Source organism: Chrysemys picta, chromosome 6 (genome assembly GCF_011386835.1).
Source record: "Chrysemys picta bellii isolate R12L10 chromosome 6, ASM1138683v2, whole genome shotgun sequence".
NCBI lineage: Eukaryota > Metazoa > Chordata > Testudines > Emydidae > Chrysemys > Chrysemys picta.
In genome coordinates this window covers 34,821,872-34,836,992 of record NC_088796.1, presented here as the reverse complement: position 1 = coordinate 34,836,992, position 15,121 = coordinate 34,821,872, and the positions used below count along the sequence as shown (strand labels likewise).

General features: G+C 40.8%; 1 protein-coding gene across 11 annotated transcripts in view; it reads right to left on the bottom strand.

Annotated features, from left to right (window-relative positions):
- Positions 1 to 2,090: 2,090 nt before the first annotated feature.
- Positions 2,091 to 15,121, bottom strand: part of IL31RA (interleukin 31 receptor A) — a 79,598-nt gene continuing 66,567 nt past the window's right edge. For 8 of the 11 annotated variants that reach the window (XM_065598964.1, XM_065598958.1, XM_042857533.2 and 5 more), the window contains exons 17-18: positions 7,948 to 8,026; positions 2,091 to 6,544 (exon numbers count right to left, since the gene is read on the bottom strand). In XM_065598964.1, the coding sequence (XP_065455036.1) occupies positions 6,068 to 6,544; positions 7,948 to 8,026 (556 nt within the window). In that variant the 3' untranslated portion in view covers positions 2,091 to 6,067. Of the gene's footprint in view, positions 6,545 to 7,076; positions 7,151 to 7,947; positions 8,027 to 13,106; positions 14,147 to 15,121 lie in introns of those variants that run through there. The other 3 variants (XM_065598966.1, XM_065598967.1, XM_065598960.1) reach the window with 3 other exon arrangements.

The following is a 15,121-nucleotide window of genomic DNA, read 5'->3' as shown; positions in this document are numbered from 1 at the left end:
AGGCATGGAGGGCGGATAGCTCTGGACAGGGAAGGTCAGGTCAATCGGTTACACCCCATGTGTGAGAGAGGTGTACAAAAGAGTGAGTGAGAGAGAGTGTGTGTATGTGTACGTGTGTGAGACCTCTCCCCATGTGTGTGAGTGTGGGGGGGAGTTAGGTTATGTGAGTCACCCCTCCACATATGAACCCTAAAGCCTTAAAGATAAGAAGGTAAATAAAAAGAATCCAACTATGCAATATTTCTTTTTAACAGGGGCTCAGTCAACTTTATGTTAATTTGAACGTTTATATGATTGATTGCCATTGAACTTGCTTGAATATGAGTAATTTTACCAGGTGTCCTGTATTCAGCATGGGGAAATATGGTCACCCTATCTTTAATGCTCTCCCAAGTATGGTCAAGGTTCATTTAAATATGATATTTTACACACGGTGCCACCTAGTGTCCAAATAGTATAATACGGTTTAGCATTCTATTACAGTTTGGGGGTTTGCTTTAAGTTTCACAAGAATTCATAGTTGCTGTAGTCAAACTCAAAACATTTCCTTTAGTTAATAATGGCCATCTCCCATTACTTTCAGTGGGATTTAAACCAAGCTGCCCATCAGCTCCCTGGTCTTTACACAAAGGAATGAGGGTGCTCTAATCCAGTGGTTCTCAACCGGGGTACGCATACCCCTGGGGGTACACAGAGGTCTTCTAGGGGGTACATCAACTCACCTATTGGCTTAGTTTTACAGCAGGCTACATAAAAAGCAATAGCAAAGTCAGTACAAACCAAAATTTTGTATAGATAATGACTTGTTTATAGGGCACTATATACTATACACTGAAATGTAAGTACAATATTTATATTCCAATTGATTTTATAATTACATGGTAAAAATTAGAAAGTAAGTAATTTGTCACTAATAGTGTGCTGTGACACTTTTGTATTTTTATTTCTGAATTTGTAAGCAAGTAGATTGAGTGAGATGAAACGTGGTTTACGCAAGACAAATCAGACTCCTGAAAGGGGTACAGTAGTTTGGAAAGGTTGAGAGCCACTGCTCTTATCAGGACAGGTGCTATGCTCTGGCTACATCTACACTGTGAGCTAAGAGTGTGATTCCCAGCTTGTGTAGATGTACTTGTGCTAGGTCTCATCTCAGCCAGTATGCTAAAAATAGTAAACAGGGTGTTTTTTTCAAACCAGTATCTTTCTCTCTCTCTCTCTCTCTCACACACACACACACACACACACACACACACACACACACACCTTGCCACCTCCGAGGTTCTCCAAGAATGGGAAGAATCTCAGGGAGGTAAAGTCACAAACACATATTACAAAAATGCTATCATGGCCTGTCTGGAAAACGAACAATAATCAGATTTTTTTTTTATACTCCAAAAGCCACGGCACGTGCCGTGGCCAGGCCACCAAGGACGGGGCCTCTATCATATGTGGAGTGCCTGGCCAACCTGAGGGGGGCAAAAAAGAATCGGGATGAGACATTTTCAGACTTCATAGCAGTGTCTTCCCCCCAAAATCAAAGCTGGGTGAGAAGTGGAGGCAGTACTGAGGACCCACAGTGAGAAAGAAATGGAGCTCACAAACAAGGCTGTGATAGTGGCCGAGGACAGCATTGCAGTCACCAGGGAAAGCATTATCATAGCCAAAGAGAGCTTGGAAATGGACAGGGAGATACAGAGACAGCTCATGGAGGCTATATCAAGCCAAAATTCACTGCTTCATCACAGGCTGATGTTCTTCAGCCCCTCAACAATACAATATTGGGACCACCCCGCAATTCCTCCCCAATCTACCCCTGCAGCAGTGGTCCCAGAGGCCATTTTCCTTGTAGAGTCAACCTCTGGGCACAGAGGACAGTTGCACCTGGGAGGGACCCCAGCACCCCTGATAACTTTGCACTGTGCACTCAATCCCAGAAGTCCTGTGAACAACAAGAGGCAGAACCAAGGCACATACTCCCTGTGACTTTCAGGCTCTCCACCCTTTAACTGTTGTTCTGCCCTGCATTGCATCTTCAATTTTAGCTGCACTATTGTTTTCTTAAATGTATGTTCGACTACAAGTTGTTTTAATATTGGTTCTATAACAACTTTATTTTTGGTCTGTTACATTACTGTTGTTTCATAATAAAAAAAATTTAAATTCATACACTATGACTCATTACTGCATGAAAGTCAGAAACTACTTTAAACAAAGTTAAAATAATGTACAGGGTTTTTAAAACGTATTTGAACAAGACCACACTTGCATCACCCATAAGCACTGCACACAGTGAACCCAAATCCCCCCTCCACGAGCTAATGGCTGATTGTACAGTCACACATTTTCAGGGATGAGACTCAAAATAAGAACAATAGGCATCCCTAACAATATTTCCCCGTGTGTTTCCATTTACTATGGGACATCTGCTGTTTTTACCACTGAGCAAATATTTGGATCTCCACCTCCCATCACCAGTAAAGCTTTCTCCCTTATTCTCACGAATATTGTGCAGAATACAACACAGTGATATAATGGTTGGCATGTTTTTTTCTGGTGCTTCCAAACTATTACACAAATAGCACCATCTTCCTTTCAGACAGCCAAATGCATACTTGACTATCATTCTGCAGCTACTGAGTCCGCAATTAAAAAATTCCTTCCTTCTATCCAGATGGCCTGTGAATGGTACATTAACCAGTAGGGACTAAGTTAGGTCTCCCAGAATAACTGAAGGAACTGGAGACACTTAATTCAAATTCATATGTCCCAGCACTAAAACCTGAATCTTCAAAAAACATCAGTACAACTACATTTCTCATTTGAAATTAATGCTACTTTATATTTGACTTAGCACTTTTTATCCAAGGATCAAAATGTGCTTTAAAATTTAGTCTCACTACACATTTGACAAATAGGCATTTTACAGAGGAGGAAATTGAGGTATAGAGAGACTCATCCAAGATTACACAGAAAGGGGGACAGAGCCAGGAAAAGAAGAACCCTGATCTCCTAATTCCCAGTCCTGTGCCTTTCTCACTAAAACCCATCCTTCCTCACTTCTCATTGCTTAGAAAATTTAAGGGTTTGTATTCACATGCTCTAACAGTAAAACAACAAACCAAACACAAAAACCCCACTACTGCCATAACATTTTTACTGATTTATTTTTTAAAGAACCGATACAGAGCAGATGCAGTCAAAACTAAATGAAAAAATCTGATTTAAATAGTGCATTAGATATGATAGTTGTGTGACTGCAGTCACTTGGCTTTTTTATACACAAGTATTTGACTGTTTGGAAAGGGTTGCAGATTATTGGTCTTGTTCATGCAGTACATGCAGTCCAGTATTTAATAAAGATTATAGTGTAGACTGTCCTATGTTTTAGACCAGTTTCTCTAATTGGTCCATGAACCAATGTTGATCTGTGAAGCACTTACTGGTGGTTTGCAGAAAGCTGGTCACATGTTTATGTCTCCTTATTTCCAGCAGCTAAATTACATTAATACTTCCCTAATATCACTTCTCCATGTAAACAATTGATACAGATGCCACAATGATACTATTTGATAGTCAATGGGAGGGAGGATGGTCCAGGAGACAAGCTCTGCATTCACACTGAATAAGTTTGAGCAACCTTCTAGGCAATTTGGTGTTTGCAGGAATATGTTTTCAAAGTTGTTTTTAAATAGTAAATGTTAGTATTCATTAAGAATACTCAACAGGCAACGCACACCTTCCCACAGTCTCAATAAGCAGCCCCAGCTCTGATTTGGAGGGATCATCCCTAAGAGTAAGAGGATTAAGTGGATTCTCCATGCACATTCAGTACCCCAAACCAAGAATGCCAGCAAGGATGAGGATTATGATGATTACTGTACTGCCTGGGAGTCCTAGTCTTAGGATGCCAATTAATGCAAATTCTGGAAGCCAGCAGACCAACAATTCACTTCACATTGGTCTCCCAACCCTTTTCACATTGTAACAACTTCTGGGTACTGATAATGTGGCCTACATTCAATTAACTCATTTCAAAATTAATGGCTTAATAGCCCATTATCAGTCCCTGGCACCATTTAGAATTTATCTACACTGCAGCTGGGAGCATGCCTCTCAGCCCAGGTAGACAGACACACACTAGCTCTGCTTGAGCTAGCATGCTAAAAATAGCAGTGTGGACATTGCAGCAGAGGATAGCTACCCAAGTACAAGCCCACCCAACCCCTTGGGTCTTTACTCAGGTGACTAGCCCATGCCGCTACATCCACACAGCTATTTTTAGCGTGATAGCTCAAGGAGATCTAGCACATGTCTGTCTGTCCGCCTGGGCCGGGAGGAACACACTTAGCCGCAGTGTAGACATATGCTCAGTCATCTTTGTTGTGCTATTGGGATAAAATTCAAAGAAAATAAAAATGGTTAATATTATCTTGAAAATAATCAAAGGACGAGTCACGTATCTCATTAGGCCCGGCTGCCCAAACGGTGAATGGGGACTTGAACACTTGTCATTTTAAGTTTTAATATTTTTTACTGAGCTCTGTCAGTGTGCTTGGATCTATACAAATATAGAAGGCAGCTTGGCCTTTATTCTAACAGACTTTTTGATTCAGTTTTTCTGGTCTATAAAGAACCAGTCCCCTTATGAACATTTTTTTTCTTTTGATTATTAATATGTCTCTGGTGTAACCACAAGAGTTTCCCTCTTCCACGCTCAATAGGTTTGCTTATGTTGATTTGTCATTTTTAAATGTTTTTGCAAATCATCTAATTATCATCAGAATTCTCTATGGGACTGATTCTGATCTCATTTCAAGAGTAACTACTGAACTCAATGAAGTTATATACTGCAAAATTGAGCTCAGGACTAAGTCCTACTTGCCTAGACACTTCTAAAGATGGCATGCTCAAAAAAGATTCTAGGATTTCCAAGTGTAATTTCCAGAAATTCTAGGTTTAATGCGATAATCTTCAAGGGACTCCTTTGACTACTCAGTTCAATTCAGCATTTTCCTTTAGTTAGATAGAGGAGAAGCACTGCCTTAAATATAGATTCGATGCTCTTTTCTACATAAGAGGCTGTGTTCAGTTAAGCCATTTCAGTCAAGGAAGTCAATACATCAACTGGAGAAGCAGCTGGAGGGCCAGGAGAGATCTACAATGACAAAGGAGTAAGATGATAGGACGGGGCACACAGAGTGACAATGAGTGACAAATAAACAGGAGAAATGAAAAACAGAGTAAAATACAGAAGATAAAACCAAGAGAAAATGAAACAGGAGCGTGACAGAGAATCCAATCAAATCTATGGCCACAGACAAAATCTTGTAGACACAAACAGGAAGCATAATATCCAAACCAGATGACTGAAGTGGCTAGAGGAACAGCAAAGCCTCCAATTACTTGACAAACAGCAGGAACTCTACAAATAGAATTGAAAACAGAAGATAAGGGAAGGAAGAAAGGGAAATGAGAAGTTCTATTTCTTGTAACTTTAAGAAAGAAGAAAGGAAGGAATTTGAAGATCCTGGCTATGTTTGAGTAAGCATGCACGGCCTTTGCAACAGCCAGCTTCGGAAAGAGACTGTCAAGAAGGAAATCAGCATCCTGCTTGCACTGATGGATACTGTCATGGTAAAGATAAATTTGTTTTAATAAACTGGAAGGGGAGGGATAAGAAGAATTAAGTGCCTTACTACTGCATATTTCTCTATGTCTGTCTGTTAAAGAGAACAATAATATGAAGTCAAAATTAACAGATGATGAAATGCATTAATTCCTTCAAAGTAGTTCAGACAAACTGGTAGTTTTCAGTCAAGTAAGTGATGCTAAGAGAACTTGAATGCATGTATGTATGGAAGGCAACACTCCCTCAACAAGAAAGCAGCAGACCAGCGGGACAGTACAATACCTCAAAATGACTTTGCAGGTATGCACTGATTAGCTGTGGTCAGTCCAAACATGTCCAGTGTCACATATGGTTGCCCTATAGTGTTTCGCTGGAAAGGGGCTAATACAAGCAATAGGTTTTTGGCTTCCGTATTGTATTCTGGCACATTCTCAGAAATTAGAAATTCCCTTGTATTAAAGAATTCTTCAGATATGGATTGATTTTAGTTTCTTCTTTGAAATCTGTGTGTTCTAGAACTTCCTCCTTTTCATTCTCTTTGGAATTCTCAATTGAAGAATGCAGGGACTCACATAAGCCCTCTTTTGATATTTCTAGATGCTGATGTTGGATTCTTCTGGTAGGCATCAAAGCTGAAAGCAGCATTTGACTCCTGAAGTCCTGTTCTGTAACTATATATGGAATTGATGGTGATAGTGGTTTTACAACTTCATATTCTTCACCATACAAAATCTTTTTATGTCCATTACCCATGTCCTTTTTACAAACATTTATATGTTTAGAATCATAGTTCTCATGACTCTTTACTAATAATGCAGTGTGGTCTTCAGCAGGAAAGCATGATTCCAAAACAGAGATACCTTCAGGATCTACTATCCCGTCCTCAGATTGTACTTCCTTCAGAGGCAAATTATTCTGTCAGTACAAAAAGGAAACACTTGAAACTTACATCAGTACAAAGAAAGATACATTGCAAAGATCTTTTAAAAACACCCCCACCACTTCAGCTCTGTTCAAGTCTGTATGTTTAAGAACCACTTAATGAAACCTTGATATGCATTTCTCCTGAAATACAGTTTTCTGAAAAGTGACTATGAAAATGGCAATGTAAAGCTCCATATTTATTGTTTCAATGAATCCATATCAAATTTTCTCAGTTTACTAGTAAAATGACTGTTTTCTAACTGACAAGCCCTTCAAACTCTAACTGATTCTACCAGGAATCACGTTAGAGTATTTTCATTTTGCATATGATGACCAGTAAATTCTACAGGCAAAATTTTCCCTGAGTTATAGCCGCAACCCCATTGTCTTTAAATTACACTTTTAGTGACATCTGTCCAACTCTATTAGATTTCAATAAATGAAAATGGATTCAGTGACAAAACCGAAGATATGATACGATAATATGATAGGCACTAAGAAGGAACAGGTCAGTTGGACTCACTCTGCTCTCTATGCCATTGGGTGGGGAAGGTGGGGGCTGAGGATAAGCAAGGCACAGACACAGCTCAATGGACACTGCTGGCCAAAAGATTCCGATCTCAAGCACATGTGGACCAAAAGAAAAATACACGACAGGCACTTAGAGAAGAACCTTTATCTTAGTCCTCCACAGGAAAGCTGAGAGGGGGCCTGTGAAATTGAAAACTGAGAACTAAGGGTGACAGAGAAGCACACTCAGACCCTCTCAGAGACAGGAATACAGACTCCTGCATACCTGTCATCTCCTGTGATGGGTCAGGCTAGGACATTTTTCAAGGGCGTTTGTCAGTTTTTGTTAAGTTTATCTTTCTCTGCAACAAAACTTCCCAAAAGTATAAACATCTGTCAGTTTTTGTAATATGGTTTTGTTTACACCTATTCTATATGAATTTTGTCTTGTAAAAAAGAGTAATAAATGCTATAATTTTAAACATGCTACTCTGACTCATATTTTAGGATGTAATCTCTTAAAATATATTGTAATCTAATGAGAATGGGTGAATTACTTTAGAGATGACTGCCCACTTAACTGGGCAGATAGATGAGCATCTGGAACATAGGCCCCACCACAGACAGAAACTCATCTCATTCAAGACAAGTTGGGGAAAATGAACTACAGGAGTACAACATATCATGCTGTATAAAAAGTAGTAAATATAGGTGCTTATGGAGGTATCTATAAAAGGTGGTTACATTTGGTCAAATTCATCCCTGAAAGAGCATCATTATAATCATCACTGATTTAATGAATCTAGTCCATCATGATTCAATTGTTTATCAGAAAATTTACTCATATCACATATTTGTTTTTCTTAACAGCAATGTGATGTTACCTTAAGCATGTCAGTAGGCCACTCCACAGCAATGCTCTCTGCAGGATTTGGTATATCAGGCCAGCAAACCTTTTTCAACCTGCAATTCAGAAACGAGATTTGGCCTTTTGATGCAGGAATTAGATGACTGACATGAATGCCGTAGGAACACTGTACCAGTACATGAATGGATTAAATACAGAAAATATTTAACCAGGAATAGAATGGCAAACATTTATCAAGGGAAGTCCTTTCCCTGTACTCATTATCTAATTATTATAATATGGGGAACTGCTTTCCCTCAAGTCAATTCTCATGGGTTAGAGAAAAATTGTCTAAAAGCAATAGCAATGTGTTGCCTGGGACCGGAGTTTTTGGTTTAAACCAATGTTTACCATTAAATACAGAAAATAAAGCTGCAATTGTAACTATTCAAGCTACATAAGCCAAATTTTTATTATGACATGCCTAAATTAGGCTTGGAATGAAGAGTGTCTGGGTTATTTTTTAAGAGTATGTCCTCGTTGTAAAGTTAACTTAACTCCTCTTGAGTTAACCTAGCTCAAGTGACAGCAGCCACAGTCCAGAACAATACAGGAACTCCACACTGGTTTTATTAGCAGCTGATGAGTTGTGCTGACTTGAGCTGAAGCCGATACCTAAGGCTACGATTCTGTCATGGATTCTGTGCAAGGCTTGGGCTTTGGCTTCAGCCTCAGGTGCGGGATTCAGGCTTTGGCTTCAGCTGAAGCCTGGGCCCCAGCACCCTTAACTTAGCTTCACAGGGTCCCCTGTGGTGTGGGGCACCAGGCAATTGTCCTGATGTAGTGAAAACTGCATTACTATATGTACATTTCTGTGATTTATTGTTTATTGCCCATGTCCTCTTCATGCCTTTTATTAAAAATACCCGTGCCAAAATCATAGCCTTACCAATATCCCCGAGAGGCAAGCCAACTCGAGTGAAGGGTTTGTGTGTGTGGATGACATTTGAGTTAACTCTGCAGCAAAAATATGCCCTTCGTTTTGTTTTGTTTTAGGTGCAACATAATTATCAGCCTATTTCACAGAAAAGATTGACTGCATTCAAGACACTGTCTCCAAATCAATACTCAGCAGACTGTGGCAGTCAGAAAAACGTTTAAAATTAGAATTTACATGGGAACACAACCTGAACAGTAGGATCTCCTAGCCAAAATAGGGCAGAGACAATTCCTGTATTTATATATAAAAAAGTGCATAAACGACTTTAATAAAAATCAGTAACCAAAATTAGCTTTGTGAATGCTTTAAAGATAAACAGAATTGCTGCCAGTACCAATTATATCCTTGAACCCACAATTATTTACATGTGTGCATAACTTTACTCACATGAGTAGTACCTTTGAAGCCTATGGACTACACATTTGAGTAAAGTTATGCAAGTATTTAGGTTTTTGCAGGCTCAGGGCCTAGTTCTTCATAAACATATTAAGAGAGAGTGACAAATATAAAAGACAAGAGAATACACAGCGTTGAGGCTATATAAGCTATGTTACAGTGGGTACTATAAGTGGAGCTGGAATTGCTACCTACTAACATGACTCAAAGCTTCCTATTTTAAGACCATGTTTTCAATCACATATAACTTTAACAAATTTTAATATTTGGGGGCTGAAATTTTCTACATCAGGTGTTTGCCTTAGGCAGATTTTTAAGTTTCAGCCTAAACAGCTCAGCCTTTTCTGATAATAAGTTTAGGGGAAAATATGTTGTCTTGCAGTGTTAAGTCTTAGGACCATTTCTTTGTGAAATTCTAGGAATCCTGTGCTTTGGAGCAGGGACTTGAAATTTTTGCCAGGGGTGGCCTTTATGCTCTTTTGTGCTCTTCATATGAAAATCTGCCTAAATTTGGCTAAATTGTAACCATTAAAAAAAATCAGTTTGCACATACTCAGTAGAGACTTCTAATGGTTTAGTAGCTAAAGTCTCCAAAGATTTTGTCATCAGAGAGGATGCGCCACACCTCACAGCATCTACATGTGACCAGACTGCGCATGCACCAGTCTCACAGAGCAACTGAGCATGTTTCAGCCCAGGACTTCAGGTGCAAAGCCACTCTTTCCTTGTAATTCTGGTCCAGGCCAGGGTTGGGGCAGGCACCAAATATGACAGTAGAGAGACTCTCTTCTGTGCTCTCAATGACATCGTCATCAGCAGCGTGGAAGAGGACAGTGCCTAACGCAAATGCAAAGGACCAAGAACCAGACAGAAGGTGAGAGGAGGAGTAAACTGGAACAAGGAGTGTGAGGCAGGAAGAAGTGGGATTGAGGCTGGCAGGGGAAAAGAGAAATTGGGACTGGGAGAAAGCTGGGGGGGAGAGAACAAAGACGAGGAACATATCTGATGAGAGGTGTGGTTCAGGCCAAGAACTGGGACTGGCTGGGCAGAAAGACTGGGTCAAGGAGCTAGGAAGGGAGGACTGGGAGCCAGTGGAGGGAGAAAGCAGGGACAGAGAGAGACAAATTGGATAAGGAGCCAGGAGGGGGAAATTGTGACTGACTGGGCAAAGAATCTGGGACTGGGATGAGGAACTAGGGGTGGAAAAAGACTGAACTGGAACAACAACAACAGGTTGGAGGGGACAGGGCAGAAAGTGTCACATGTGGTACAAATAGGCAAAAGAGTCTGTGCCCTTTACAGCACACTCCCGTTCAGACACTGGAATGGAACCCAAGATTCCCGAGACTCAGCATTCCCCTGCTGTCAGCAAATATCTGGGAAACCCACTGCAAAGGGTGTGGCATCATATTCCCTCTAGTGTTGGTCCACACAGCAGGATGACTACTGCTATCAGTTATTCCATTAGCTGAAGTGGCAGAGATGGAAATGTTCCTACCTTGCTTATGAACCATATGGGTATCAGTATGATGCCACATGATGGAATCTCTGTTTTTCCATTTGCTTTTTTAAAAACCTAGGAAATTGTACAAACTATGTTAAAAGAATATTATGATGGTTAGGAAATGCCAGAATTAAGGTTGCCTGTGTAACCTTAATCTAATACCCTTGTGTGTATGAATTATGTTACAATTTTAATCATATGATCACTTACTACGTTCCCCCCCACAGTTCCCCAGCCTCATTTGGTCCATAAGATGGACAATGCTCACTTAATAAGGAGGTCCTCATATTTTGTTTTATCCTCATTGTCAAGTGAGGCCCCATAGCTTACTGCATACTATTCAAACGCTGCTCTAAAGAGAGAAGACGAGGTTACTTACCTGTCACTGGAGGTTCTTCAAGATGTGTGGTCCCTATCCGTATTCACAACAGGTTACACATGCGCACCATACACCCGGAGTCAAATGTCTGAGGTGATAAAGGGTGGGGCGGACTGAGCGCATCATCAGTTCTTTCTCTACTGCAAATCTGACACATCTGAAGCACAAGGGAAGGACGTGGGAAGCGGAATACAGATAGGAACCACACATCTCAAAGAACCTCAGTTACAGGTAAGTAACCTCCTCCTCTTATTCAAGTGATGGTCCCTAATGTATTCCACTGGGGGTGATTAACAAGCAGTACTTAAGTGGGAGGAGGGTGCGAGGATGAGGATGGAAAGATCATGCAGAGAACTGCCATGCTGAAGGATGCATCTGCCATTGAGTCCTGCACCAAGGTGTAGTGTGCTGCAAAGGTGTGTACCAAACTCCATGTGGCTGCCCTACGTATGTCTGAAGGGAGGCCTTGGTCGAAGCCTGAGTTCTCATGGAGTGAGCCCACACCCTTGTGGGGGGGGGAGGGAGGCCCAACAGTAGGTAGCAGAGTTTAATACAATCAGAAAACCATTTGGAGATTCTCTGGATGGTGATGGACTGTACCCTAAGTTGCTCCGCTACTGTAATAAACAGTCTAGAGGACCTCCTGATTGTTAATGGCACGTCTGCCATCATAGCTCCAAGTTCAGTGGCCCTTCCAGCAGAAGTGATAGCAACAAGAAAGGTGACTTTCAAGAAAAGGAGGGTCAGGGATCACAATGCTAATGGTTCAAAGGGGGGCTTTGTTAAAACAGAGAGAACCAGATTCATGTCTGATTGAAGTGTTATCACTTGGATGGGTGGGAAAGTTCTGAAGAGGCCTCTCCAAAACCTAGCAGTTAGTGGGCATGTAAAGACAGAGCAACCTTCCATTGGAGGGTGGAACACACTAATTGCCACCAAGTGGACTCTCAAAGAGCTGAGGGCGAGACCAGATGACTTTAAAGACAGAATGTAATCCAGGATGAAGGGAATTCCCGCTGTTGTGCCCAAGACAAGAAACGTCTCCACCTGGCTTGGTAACATTCTCCAGTGGAATTCTTCCTGCTGCTGGAGAAAATATCTTGTACAGCCGAAGAACACAACCATTGTAAAGCAGATGCCCATCCAAATACCATGCCCTGAGGTGGAGCGCATGTGGACTGGGATGCCTGATCTTGCCGTCGTACTGGGTCAGCAGTAGAGTGACTAGATAGAAAGTGACAGGTTTCAGTGGTAGCAGTGTTAGTCTGTATCAGGAAAAAAAAAAAGAAAAGAAAAAGGAGTCCTTGTGGTACCTTAGAGACTAATAAATGTATTTGGGCATAAGCTTTTGTGGGCTAGAACCCACTTCATCAGATGTATGAAGTAAAAAATACAGGAGCAGGTATAAATACATGAAAGGATGGGGGTTGTTTTACCAAGTGTTAGGTCAGTCTAACAAAATAAATCAATTAACAGCAGGATACCAAGGGAGGAAAAATAACTTTTGAAATGGTAAGACAGTGGCCCATTACGGATAGTTGACAAGAAGGTGTGAACTTCATTTCCCCAATACTAACTTCTCCTACTGTTACTCACACCTTCTTGTCAACTGTCTGTAAAGGGCCACTGTCTTACCACTTCACAAGTTATTTTTCCTCCCTTGGTATCCTGTTGTTAATTGATTTCTCTCGTTAGACTGATCTAACACTAGGTAAAGTACCCCCATCCTTTCATGTATTTACACTTGCTCCTCTATTTTTTACTTCATACATCTGATGAAGTGGGTTCTAGCCCATGAAAGCTTATGCCCAAATAAATTTGTTAGTCTCTAAGTGCCACAAAGACTCCTCGTTTTTTTTGTTTTTTTTTTTAAGATGGAAAGTGTGAAAAAATCAAGACAGGGGATGGGGCGTAATAGATGTCTATATAAAAAAAAGCCCCAAATATCGGGGCTCTCCCTATAAAACCGGGACATCTGGTCACCTAGTCAGCAGAACAGGAAAGTTCGGGATGAGAATTGAGGGCAGGATGACATTAGGGTGACCAGATCACCCAAGTCAAATATCGGGACGGGGGGAGGGGGCGCGCGAGCACTTCCGGGCTTTGGAGTATTTGCTTGTTTGTCCAGTGTCCCGACCTAACGTTGGTCGGGATGCGGGACAAACAAGGAAATATCAGAACAGTCCCGATAAAATCGGGACATCTGGTCACCCTAGATGACATGTAGAGGAGATTGGAAAATCAGAATTGTCTGGTCCAGCAGGGGGCGACCAGAATGTCCATCGCTCTGTCTCATCAACTCTTGTGCAGCACTCCAGGCAAGAGTGGTAGTGGAGGAAAGGCGTAGTTGAGTTGGTCTGATCAGGAGTATTGCTCTAGGAACAATGGCCGAGGGCTCCCCAGAGCAGTACGTGGTGCATTTGCTGTTCATCTGGGAAGCGAATTGGTCTCTGGTCGGAGTCCCCCATCATGTGAACATATCATATACCACTGAATTGTGAAGTTCCCACCTGATGGTTGATAGAGTGTCTGATGAGCAAAACGTCTGATGAGTGAGTCTGTGACTACCTTCTGCATACCAGGATGATAGGCTGCAGACAGGAGGATCTGGGGATTGATGCACCAGTTTCAGAGACTGACTGCTCTATATGCAGAGATGATCAATCTCGTTCCCCTTCTTTGTTGATATAGAAAATAGTGGTGGCATGGGTGTGCCACTCTGTCCTGGCTGACTCCAGTATGGTTTCATTAATCAGTAATGCTATTCTTGCCGGTCCCAATGACACTCATTAAAAAATAATGCATTAATTAAATTTGTGACTGCACTCCTTGGGGGAGAATTATATATCTCCTGCTCTGTGGTTTTACGCACATTCTGCCATATATTTCGTGTTATGGCACTCTTGGATGATGACCCAGCACATGTTGTTTGATTTAAGAACACTTTCACTGCAGATCTGACAAAACGCAAAAAAGATACCAATGTGAGATTTCTAAAAATAGCTACAGCACTTGATCCTAGATTTAAGAATCTGAAGTGCCTTCCAAAATCTGAGAGGAATGAGGTGAGGAATATGCTGTCAGAAATCTTAAAAAAGCAACACTCCAATGCAGGAACTACAGAACCCTAACCATCAAAAAAGAAAATCAACCTTCTGTTGGTGGCATCTGACTCAGATGATGAAAATGAACGTGTGTCAGTCCACACTGCTTTGGATTGTTATCGAACAGAACCCGTCATCAGCATGGACGCATGTCCCCTGGAATGGTGGTTGAAGCATCAATTAGCATACGAATGTTTAGCAAATCTGGCATGTATATACCTTCCAACGCCAGCGACAACAATGCTATGTGAATGCCTGTCCTCACTTTCAGCTAACATTGTAAATAAGAAGCTGTCTCCCATAAATGTAAACAAATTTGTTTGTCTTAGCGATTTGCTGAAGTAGTAGTAGTAGGACTGAGTGGTCTTGTAGGCTCTAAAGTTTCACATTGTTTTATTTTTGAGAGAAGTTATGTACATAAAAAATTCTACATTTGTAAGTTGCACTTTCATGATAAATAGATTACACTACAGTACTTTTATGAGGTGAACAGGAAAATACTATTTCTTTTGTTTATTTTTTTACAGGGCAAATATTTGTAATCAAAAATAAAGTAAGCACTGTACACTTTGTATTGTGTTGTAATTGAAATCAATATATTTGAAAATGTAGGAAACATCCAAAAATATTAAACAATAATAGAATACTATTTATTTAAACAGTGTGATTAAAACTGAGATTAATTGTGATTTGTATGTGATTAATTGTGATTAATTTTTTTAATTGTTTGACAGTCCTAATCTGAACGCATACGCACAAGTAGGCCAAATTAAGGCAATCCTAGTTCTGACATTTCCTAAATTTTGGATTGTCTGACTTTGCAACCTA